The sequence below is a fragment of the Pelmatolapia mariae genome, linkage group LG6 (genome assembly GCF_036321145.2).
Source record: "Pelmatolapia mariae isolate MD_Pm_ZW linkage group LG6, Pm_UMD_F_2, whole genome shotgun sequence".
NCBI classification, from domain to species: Eukaryota; Metazoa; Chordata; class Actinopteri; order Cichliformes; family Cichlidae; genus Pelmatolapia; species Pelmatolapia mariae.
In genome coordinates this window covers 40,263,244-40,274,714 of record NC_086232.1, presented here as the reverse complement: position 1 = coordinate 40,274,714, position 11,471 = coordinate 40,263,244, and the positions used below count along the sequence as shown (strand labels likewise).

At 41.2% G+C, this 11,471-nt stretch overlaps 1 protein-coding gene across 3 annotated transcripts; it reads left to right on the top strand.

Moving 5' to 3' along the window:
* The first annotated feature begins 1,653 nt into the window (after positions 1 to 1,653).
* On the top strand, positions 1,654 to 10,613 carry LOC134629532 (E3 ubiquitin/ISG15 ligase TRIM25-like). 3 transcript variants are annotated; one of them, XM_063476937.1, is made up of 12 exons: positions 1,654 to 1,722; positions 1,936 to 2,722; positions 3,390 to 3,485; positions 3,609 to 3,842; positions 3,951 to 4,119; positions 4,213 to 4,248; positions 4,384 to 4,449; positions 4,897 to 5,091; positions 8,317 to 8,415; positions 9,011 to 9,136; positions 9,418 to 9,473; positions 9,516 to 10,613. In XM_063476937.1, exons 2-12 carry the CDS (start codon positions 1,958 to 1,960, stop codon positions 9,606 to 9,608), a joined length of 1,935 nt encoding a protein of 644 aa, XP_063333007.1. In that variant the 5' UTR covers positions 1,654 to 1,722; positions 1,936 to 1,957; the 3' UTR covers positions 9,609 to 10,613. The 3 variants fall into 3 exon arrangements, with proteins under 3 accessions (XP_063333007.1, XP_063333006.1, XP_063333005.1); XM_063476936.1 differs by having other exon boundaries at positions 4,900 to 5,091; positions 9,418 to 10,613; XM_063476935.1 differs by having other exon boundaries at positions 9,418 to 10,613.
* The last annotated feature ends 858 nt before the right edge of the window (positions 10,614 to 11,471 follow it).

Genomic DNA, 11,471 nt, shown 5'->3' with positions numbered 1-11,471 from the left:
TTTTACTTCATGGTGTCTTGTTTTGATATTAGGTTTCTTTCATGGCTTTGTCTCGTCCCCATGTTTTGTCCCTTACTCCCCCCCTCTCTGTGTCTCAGTCATGTCTCTGTCTTTGGTCTGCCTTACCCGTTTCCATTTCCTTTGCGTTTCATCCCTTGTCTCCCCAGTCTGTCACTTGCTTCCATGTCTGTTAGTCCCCTTTCCTAATGTCAAGCTTACGTGTCCTTTTCTGGGTCTCGATGTGCGTGTTACTTCCTGTTTTATTTTGAGGGTTAGTCAAACCTGCAGTTTTGCTTCCCCTGTTCTGTTAGTTGATCCAGCTGTGTCACGTCGTTGTCTCCCTGGCTGTGCGTCTTAGTGTTCACTGCTGTTTCCAGGTCACCATGTTTCTTGATTTCTGTTCTGTCAGAGTTTCAGCTTTAGTGCAAAGGTTTAAAAAATGGTATTAACTGTTTAGGAATTAGACCTATTTTTATACATTAAAACCCATTTTTAGAGGCTCTGAGATAACTGGACAAATTAACATAATTTTTACTATCAAGATTGCTTTTTAATGTTTGGAAGAAAATCATTTGCAGTCAGTGCCTGCCAGCACTCAGCTAGGCATAACCAAATGTTGCTTTTCCCATATGTTTTGGTTTATTATCTATTTGCAGTGTAAAGCGTCTACTCAGTTTTGCAACATTTGGCTTATTCTGAGTAAAGAGTATAACCCCGTATACCTCACAATTAATCATGTGGCTCCTATCACCAGTCATATTATTAACAGCGAGCCAGTTCCACTGACAGTCGTACACGCCCGTGTCATAACGCTGCCTCCACCATATTTAACGAATGATGTCATCTGTTTCAGATCATGAGCTGTTTCTCTCCTTCTTCATACTTTTCCTAACCTGGTGTTCCAGTTTCTTAGTGTAACCAGTGGTTTTCGTCTTGTTCTAAACCCTCTGGATGATAAACGTCCCTCCTCAAGAGTGTTCTTGGTTTGGCTGGATGTTCTAAAGAGCTTTTGTTAACCAAGTTAATTATCCAGAGACTTTTGAGTCTCTGAACATGGAGGACTATGTATAAAAATGACTGTAGTTTCTAAACAGATAATGTAATATTCTGATTAACCCCCTGAATTTAACCTGAAATTCAAAACTTCAGTCATAGCTTGATTTTTTTCACTTAAAATCCACTATAGTTGTATACAGCGGTAAAGTCACACAACCTGTGTAACTGTCCAAATACTTGTGGATCAGAGTGTAAGTAAGTATATTTGGTAAAATATTGCTACAGTTCATTTATTCTAATTTAAAAAGATGTATTCTGAATTCACCAGTGATTATTACTAGTAAAAAAAGACAAGAAATAAAGATCTCTTTCTTTTTAGAAGGACAGGTGGCTTAAGGAGCAGCTACAATACATTTTTACTACAACACATATTTACTGTCACAAACTGAACACAACATATTAGGTTAAAGCGGGCACACGACTCTCTTCCAACAGACTTTTTCACTGTTTTCCATTTTAAAAAATGTTTTGAATGTCTAAAATCGGATGAGAAATAACTCATTTATTTCTCACAGCGAGAAGCAGAATGTGTTCATAAAAAAATATTTGACCCTGACGTGCACTCGGAGGGTGGTAACTGTATCACGAGTCCTGTTACGCAAGCAGGAAGACTGTTTTTTTATAGCCAGAAGAAACTCTAGTTTTCATCAGGCGCAGCAGAGGCCTGTGAGTATAAAGCGGTCTGCAGTGTTTTGTTTTGCAGACAGCAGCTCCGCGTGGATTCTTTGTTATTGGTTATTTATGTGCAACGTCATGAACTTTACTGCAGTAAAATGACTGTTCTGAGTTTTGGTGTGAGTGCGTTTGCTGTTGTTTAACTACCAGAGGGGTTGGCCTTCGTTTATTATCTGTTGTATAAGTTTCGTTTCTGCCTCACAGGCTCACTCGCATCAGTCCCATCATGGCCGAAGTGGACGAGTCTCAGTTTTCTATCATGAGTCTGGAGGATGAGCTGACCTGCAGCATCTGTCTGAGCACCTTTGACTGTCCGGTGACCATCCCCTGCGGACACAACTTCTGCCAGGACTGCCTGCTCGCCAGCTGGGAGGACTCGTACAGCTGCCCTCAGTGTCGAACCGTGTTCGACACCAAACCCGAGCTGAAGAAAAACACGGTCCTCATCGCCGTCGTGGAGACCTTTAAATTGAGATCCTGCAAGAGCGAAGACAACCTGAATGAAGAGGAGAGCGAAGAGGAGAGAGGCTATGAGAGCGAAGAGGAGAGAGGAGATGAGAGCGAAGAAGCGAGCGAAGGGGAGAGCGAAGAAGCGAGCGAAGGGGAGAGCGAAGAAGCGAGCGAAGAGGAGAGCGAAGAAGTGAGTGAAGAGGAGAGCGAAGAAGAGAGAGAAGAAGAGCGCGAAGCGGAGAAAGACGATGTCATCCGCTGTGATACCTGCATGGAAGCAGAAGCATTGAAGACCTGTCTCACCTGCATGGCGTCTTACTGTGAGGAGCACCTGCGCCCTCACCGGGAAAACCCCGTCTTCCATCTCCACGAGCTGAGCGAGCCTGTCGGGGACCTGTCGGAGCGCATCTGCTCCGACCACCACAAGCTGATGGAGTTCTTCTGCAGCCAGCATGACCGTCTGATTTGCAGCTTCTGCCTCCAGCATATCCACAAAGGATGCTCCTTCTTAACTCCAGAGGAGCAGAGGAACCTGAAAGAGGTGTTTGCATTCACATTGACGATTATACTGTATTAAACACTGACGTATGTACAGAATTAACTGTTTCTCCTTAATTCATACATGTTTTAACTTATTTAATTTGTAATATTATAAATCAATGTGTTGGTGTGTATCTCTTTAAACAGAGATGACAGTCAGCTGACTTCCTGGAGAGGAAACATTCCATCTGTATAAAAAAGATGGAAGTGGGTTCATACCTGAAAAGGGACCCTTGTGTACAACTGTTTGTAAATGACAGCCAAGTTCAAGTCTTCCTCTCTTGGTTTAACAAGTTTTTCTTAGTGTTGTATGCCAGGCTTTGAGCTGTGTCTGCTTTGATCTCAGGCTGTATATTTAACACCACTGCTTTAGGCTGATGGATCAGGTTGTATTACACTTCTTTTTCCACAATATCTGATTCAATGACTTTGGCCCACACATCTCTAGTCAAGGCAACACTAGAAACAGATAACAATGACCTCATTGTAAATAAAGTTTAACAATATAAAACATTTCCGCATGTAAGATGTAGTGGAAAAATGAAATAATGGAATAATGCAGATGGTGGACATGCAGTAAAAGCATTACTTGCAATCTTCTGCAGGCCCACTGAGCAGTGTCTGTATGAAATTTGTGCACTTAAGCTGTTCTGTGTCTGTTCTTATAGTCTGACCTCAGAGACAAGTTGGGTTTGCTGAATGAGAAAATGGAGAAGACTGAAACTGTTGTGTTTCAAATGAACAACATGCAGAGTATGCTGAAGGTAATTTCCACTTCATACAGCAATTTAACCAGAGACAAGGTAAATGTGCTGGCAGTAACTATGAAAAACTCACTGTTGTCATATCTTATCTTATCATATCTTATCTTATTGTCACTGTTCCAGGATGGAGCAAACAAAAGAAAGATGGCACTCGCAGCTGTTTATCAGCAGATGAGGGACATCTTGGTTCAAGATGAACGCGAGGCCCAAACTGAGGTGGACCGTGAGCTTGAGCTCGGTCAGATGAAACTTCGGGATCTCACAAAGAAGTTCGACGAAAACTATAATAGGATGGGAAAAGCCAGAGAAGATATCAACAGGCTGCTGAGTCAATCCCAAACCTCGGCTTTTCTACAGGTGAGACGAACACCCGTGGAAATCTTAAACTAAAGAATAAGATAGAATGGGCGTGGTTAAGCTAAATAATTAGGAAGTTAAAAAAAAACCTTCTTTTGCTACCCACAGGCTTCAGTTGTGTTGCCCAAAGTTGTAAAGTTTGAGCCTCACGTGCCTCGAATCAGCCTGGACTCCAAGAAGGTGATAGCGACGCAGAGCTTTGCTGCAGCCCTGAGGGAGACTCTGATGGCGATGCTTAAAGAGCCAGTTGAGGCCAGATTACCATTATTTAAAGCAGGTCTGTGTGCAGGCAGGCATTAGCAGAAAATTTAAATTTGGATTAATATTCTAAAAGATTAACGAAGCCAATCATTTTCACGTTCTGATGCAGATCTTAACGCTGGCACTGGTGCATTTGGGGATTCTGGTGAGTTTGTGTCTTGTGGAAAATACTGTTGAGGATTTTCTGTTAAATGCTCATGAATTTATTCTTCTTCACTGGTGACTATTTCTGGGGAGGATTTGGAAAGTACTCTTTAAATGTAACCTTTGTTTTTAACAGGTGAAACAGCAGCTCCTGTCTCCAGACCAGAAAGTGCTGGAGGTAGTGAATCCCAGCCAAATTCTGGTAAGTTTATATCAGCGAGGAGTTGTTATAGGATAATATTTGAATACAGTAACATGTGAACTGAAAGAGTATCTGAAAACATCTGCCAATTTGACTATCTCCTAGTGTGATACAGGTATTCACTGTAACTATAATTTTAAAGATGATCTCATGTTAATAATACACATACGATAATGTGGTCTTGTTGTACAGCTATAATTACTGACTACACCTCCCTGCACTTGTTATTTGAGTGTATTTGCAAGAGAAGGCACACTGTGTAAAATACATGTATATTACATTTTTATTTAAAATACTGCAAATCATATTGTAATATTGTTAATTTCCTTCCTCAAGCACATATGAGAAAACTATTTAAAAAATTACAAGCACTTTGTGACACGTGATTCTTTACAGTGTGATAAAGATGTTCAGAGTGCTTTCTCATTTCACTGTTTCATTACTCAGCAGCGCCTCAGCAGACAAGCAACCCCACGTTCCAAAGTCCACTGAGCAGTCCACCCATCCAGCCGTACTACCAGCCGGTTCCTATCCCTGTTTTTATTAGACCACAGCAAAGATGGAATCCACCCCATTATCCACAGGCCCAACCTCGATTGCAACATTTTGGGCAACCTCGATTTTATGCCCAACAAAAGACAAGTAAGATACAACCTAAAATCTCTCTCTTACACACACACACACACGTCTGTAATGACAAAAGTCATATATGTCTGTGTAAACGGCTTAGTCTCCAATCACCACAAACGGGACAATGTGTTAATTAATTGGTGCCCTAACAGCTAATTAAAAATTCAATGACACATAATACTCAATACAACATAATACCTACCCTTTGCAAGCCAGCTTATAAATGATGAAAGACAGAAGCAAGATGGAGCCCCATTTTTTAATAAACAGTATAAGATTTATCCAGGATATGACTTGTTAGACACATTGATCCAACCTGAAGGAACACCTTTGTTTTATTTCAGCCTGATATGAAATCACATCTACTAAAAGTCAGTGTGCTTAAGGCAAACTCGATCAATCTGATAGTGCATTTAGTGTTTTAACAACTCACCACTGGGCATGTCTCTGTTCTGAAAGACAACCATGATCGCGCAGTCTGTTAAACATGTGAAGGTGTGTGAAGACCTAGACAGGGATTGGTTCTAAAATTACCTTACTTCATCGCCCATACTCACCCACAAGCTTACGGAAATTTGTAGATGTCCTTCATGGTTTGTCAGTAATAGTATGCAGCTAGGCACTTTTAGACGCTATTAGGCAAGAAGCACTTTGAGGCTGAGTCCTCCCATAACCAGTAAACCCATCATAAATTATTTAAACTTTAAAAGTATAAAAGACACATGTCAAAACGAGCCTTGTGCCAGTCATTCCTGGCAGTCATTATTAAAATTGAGATCATAAACTGATCGACCGTAACATTAAAGCCACCTGTCCAGTATTGTGTAGATGCTCATTGTGGTGCAAAAGCAGCTCTGTGACACATTTGTGTTTCTCGTGGCGTCTGAAAGGATTCAGCTTGTTCTTGTGCATCTTGCAGATGCTCAGCTGGATTTTGGTCTGTGGAGTTTGGAGTTTAAGTCGATGGGCTGAACTTTATTATGTTCTTCAATCTGCTCCTAAGCAGTTTTAAAGGTGTGGCAAATCTTCCTGGTGGGTGAGACCACTGCTGATGGGGAGTGCTGTTGCCATGATGAGGAGTGCTTACTCTGAAATGTTTAGGTTGGTGGCACATGTCAAAATAATATCCAAATGAATGTTTGGACCCAAAGTTTAAGAACACTCAATTGATTAACTGCAATAAAAAGCACACCCATTGATAACAGTGATAGGTCTTCATAAAAAAAGAGGAATTATGGATTTGATCAACTGGTCCCTGAATGAAATTGACACCCTCTTCTCAACGAGAAGCCTGAGCTCGGGTGAGCCTGAGTGTTCTGGAGGTACTTTCCCTGCCAGATACACGATGGACGGGTGGCATAACTGGAGGGTCGTGTGCCCGGCGGGACTGTCGATCAAGGACATTGAAGACATCTACCTATTTGGAACCATGGTAACAGGGTTCTTGCTGATCGTAGCTGGCTTGGCCCTGGCTTATCGAAGACTAAAGAAAGCGGAATCGGCTGTTCAATACCCCACAAGGCTGCCCGCTGGGATTGAAATGATGGGATGAGTTGTGAGTTCTCAAAATGGGCTCATTGAGCGCAGCACGGATAAGATCTTGGAGAAGCTTGAGGCTGCCGTGAACACTCAGAATAAGACCTCTGAGCGAAAATTGGATTACATCCTGGAGAAGCTCACAGCGGTCGTGAGTTCTCAGAATCGGCTCTTTGAGCGCAAGAATGACAACATCACGGAGCGTAAGATTGATAACATCATGGAAAAGCTCACGGCTCCCCAACGGGAGATCGAGAGACCAGTGTCGGACTGTTAGAACAGCTTTGAAATTCACATGAGTTGTTCGCACTAAAGTAAAAACCACCATCACTTCATGCGGCTACCACTTCGGCGCCAGCTGTGGTCTCAAGGCTGGAGCTGAACAAAAACACCCTGATAACAGACTGTGCACAGACTGTTCTTCCTATCCTACGCAAGGCCACTGGGGTTGGCTGGAAGACTGTTTACTTAGCCTGGCAGGGCGAAGGACACTGTCTCAGCTGAACTCTGGACACACACACACACACATACATACATATGCAGATATCCTTCCCCGGATCCAACGCCTCCTGCCATGCTTACCTCCCTGTCGATGGAGACAGCGGCTCAGCTGGAGGCGCAAGGAATTGCAGCGTCTGCGACCACTGTGTACATTGGCGTACCCCCGCCCTTATGTTGCTTGTCTGTGTTTCATGGCGTATAGTGTGATGACATCTGTGCTCTTTATGTGCTATGGAGTTTTTTTTTTGTGTTTTCTCCTCATGATGACTCACTTGTTAGAGTCACCATGGGCAGAAACCTTTTTTTTCTTCTGACCTTGCCCCTACATTTTACATATTTCACTGTCTACCCCTTTTTTTGCTGCCTAGCCTGACCTGTCTCCCCAATGTAAGTCTGTATATTGTATGTATTGTCTGTATGGTCATCTAGGTCTGTCATCTCAGCTGCAGGCAACTGTAACCGACAAATAAAGCTTATCCTTATCCTTATACAGAGACAGCAGTGAAGATGGAAAACAGCATCTCACACTTGTCATAAAACACACAGCCACGACATTAAAACCACTGAGAGTGAACTATCTGCATTATCTATTTACCTTGAAGGTGGAGATGTTACTCTTGGAAGTTTTCCAAGTAAGCATTGGCTGAGGAAGATTTTGACAAGTTACATATTAACTAGTTTGACTGATCACCAAAGTCAATAGGAGGCAACTTTTAACTGCACTGCAGATATTATGAATTCTAAGAGTCAGGCACAATGTTTTACTTTGGACAGACAGAATGGCACACAGAGCTACATGGCAGCTATTAATCAGCTATTTGGAACAGATTTCAAATACAGATACAGTACAGAACAGATTTCACTTTAAGATGCCACTTCAGTTCAGTGTGCCGTGCGTGTCTGCAGCAGTCCTCGACAGTGAAGTTAACAGCAGCAGTAACCAAAGTTCTGGAACCTTTCCAATAAAAACAGCTTCTCATTGAGCAGATGTTGTATGTTGGGTTTGTAAATGTGGCTTTAAAAGCAACTTCACAAATCAAACATTTATAGTAATTCTAGCATTCACACTGTTCATTTTAAACCTGACAAAATTTAATTCAGTATGCCTGTGTACAGTTCAGATTAGTGGACGCGTTGCACATCTCCCGTATTAACGACAACCGACTAACTGTGGAAGACGTTTTGCATATTTTCCTTTAGATCAAGACAGAAAGCCGCACAGTGCTCCTGGAGGAGGTAAAGGATCTGATTTCACCAAGAAAGATAAACCAAAAGGCCATCCTCCTTCTGAGAAATCAAGTATGAAGCACTCACATCCTCATGTGTTATAAAAAATGTCAGACTGCCAGTCAAATGATCGATAACAACACTATTCCACTGATTAAATGAACAGTAGACATATAACAAGAAGCCCTCTGAGTGCAAACCTCACTCTCTTTGCGGTGTTTACTTTTGAGGGATTATTCCATTTTGTACTTAAGAACTATGTAGGAGGAGGTAATGGCTAATATGTATTCATTTGTAAATAACTGGCCATGTAAAATTTGTGCTTATATAATTGTATACCACAGCATATTTCCAGCTAAATCGTCAGCTCATTCTATTTCTCTTGACGGTATTTTTTTTTTTTTAAATTAAAGCACATTTTGCAGTCAACTTGAAAGGAAGGCAGATGTGAAATGTAGAAGTGAGGTGAGAGGTCAAATGTGACAAACTGTGTGCAAACTATATTGTGATATTTAAAATAAAATGCTTCCAGAAAAGGTTCCAGCTACTGATCTGACCATGGGTTTCTCTACTCTTTGATATTTAATAAATTTAAATCAGATTAGTTTAGCAAGTGTCGCTCATCCTACATTAAAGACAAATTACTAACTACTGTGTTTTCCTTCAGATCCAGACAGGAGGCCGCACAGCGCTGCTGGAGGGCATAAGTCTTCAGGATCTGGGAAAGGATCTGATTTCACCAAGAAAGATAAATCTAAAGATAAACCCAAAGGCCATCCTCCTGAGAAATCAAGTATGAAGCACTCACATCCTCATGTGTTATAAAAAATGTCAGCCTGCCAATCAGATGATGAATAACAACACAATTCCACTGATTAAATAAACAGGACACATATAACAAGAAGCACCCTGGGTGCAAACCTCACTCTCTGGGCGGTGTATAGTTTTAAGGGATTATTGTATTTTGTACATAAACACTGTGTAGGAGTTTTGTTTATTTGTTTGTTGATTTGTTTAGCAAGTGGCGCACATCCACATTAAAGACAACTGACTTACTACTATGTTTTCCTTCAGATCCAGACAGGAGGCCGCACAGCGCTGCTGGAGGGCATAAGTCTTCAGGATCCGGGCATAAGTCTTCAGGATCCGGGCATAAGTCTTCAGGATCCGGGAAAGGATCTGATTTCGCCAAGAAAGATAAACCCAAAGGCCATGCTTCTTCAGGCACACAACACTCACGTCCTCATAGAAATCAGAAGAAGTAGAACCAATATTTGATTTTAATCTGAAGCCTGAAGACATTATGAGATTTGTGTATATATCTATCTATCGGATTCTAATTTAAAATTTATTAACAACATTTAAAGCTCTAGAAAGCCAGTCTCATTCCTGTATTAGATAAGATAGTCACCACACAACTCCACTCATATTTGACTAATAATAATCTGTATGAACAGTTCCAGTCTGGTTTTCGCCCCTCCCATAGCACTGAAACAGCACTTATAAAAATAACCAGTGATCTTCTTATGGCAGCTGACTCTGGTTTACTTACCTTTCTTATTCTCCTTGGTCTGAGTGCTGCTTTCGACACTATCTCTCACTCCATTCTCCTTAGTAGGTTAGTCTCCATCGGTCTCTCCCATACTCCACTTGCCTGATTTAAATCATATTTGTCTGATTGCACTCAGTTTATTCAGCTTAAATCCTTTACTTCTCAGCCCTTTCCTCTGGTCACTGGCGTGCCTCAGGGATCTGTCCTGGGGCCCCTTCTTTTCATTATCTACCTTCTTCTGCTTGGACACATTTTTCGTAAATATAATATTCAGTGTCACTGTTATGCTGATGACGCCCAGCTTTATCTGTCCACTAAACCTGATTCTGCTCTTCCCCATCCTCCCTCACCCTCTGCTTAGCTGAACATGGTTCTCATCTAACTTTCTTAAACTCAACAGTAACAAATCAGAGCTTCATTTGGTCAGCTTTAAATCAACATTATCCAGAACTAATAGCTTTTCTATTACCGGTACTATCAATAACTCGCTAGTACTTTATCTTTAAATTCACACATCAATAATGTCACTCAGTCTGCATATTTCCAACTGTGCAACATTAATCGTCTCCGTCCTTTTCTCATTCCACATGCCACTGCCATTCTTGTTCATAGCCTTGTTACTTCTCAGATTCACTACTGTAATTCATTTCTTTAAGGTCTTACTCAAAAATCCATCCAGAAGCTCCAACATGTCCAGAACTCTGCAGCCCGTATTATCACCAGGACCCCCTTCTATTCACCACATCACCCCCGTCCTACAGCAGCTTCATTGGCTCCCGGTCAAATATCGCATCAATTTTAAAATACTTTTGTATACATGTGAGGCTGTTCATCATCTCTCCCCTCCATATCGCTCTGATTTGGTTCAGATCACCATTCCATCTCGGTGTCTTAGATCCTCTTCTTCTCTTTCTCTCTCTGTCCCCTCCCCTCATCTTGCCACCATGGGGATCAGGGCTTTCAGCTGCTCTACTCCTTGACTTTGGAATTCCCTTCCTCCTCACATAAGAAATGTCACTTCCTTTTCTCTTTTTAAGTCTAGACTCAAAACTCACCTGTTCAAATGAGCTTATCTCACATAACCTTTTCCATTCTGCAATTTTAACTGTTTTATGATTTTGTAAATTGTCTGCTTTTATGCTTGCTTTCTAATTTTCTGCTGTGTACAGTGTCCTTGAGTCTTCTGAAAGGTAATTTCAAATAAAATGTATTAGTATTATTATTAGTAGTAGTATTACAGACCTGCTGAGACCTTATTGGATCAGTTAGCCTCCGATCATCGGGTCAGGGTGTTTGAACTGTTCCACACCACTCTTTTAACTCTGTCTTTAAAAGTGCTGTGCAATCATCATCATTATTATTATTATTACAGCTTTGTTTAGTCTTGGATGATGTGTGATTAACACTTACATTAACATTTGATCTTGGCCTTGGTGGAGACCATCAGTTTTTTTCTCTTAAAGAGTTTGGGTTCCTCTCCCTTTTGATCAGAACCTTAAAAATGACACCCAATATGTTTCCTTTTTAAATAATGATTTGATGATTAAAAGGAATCCAAGTTGAATATTACGTGAAT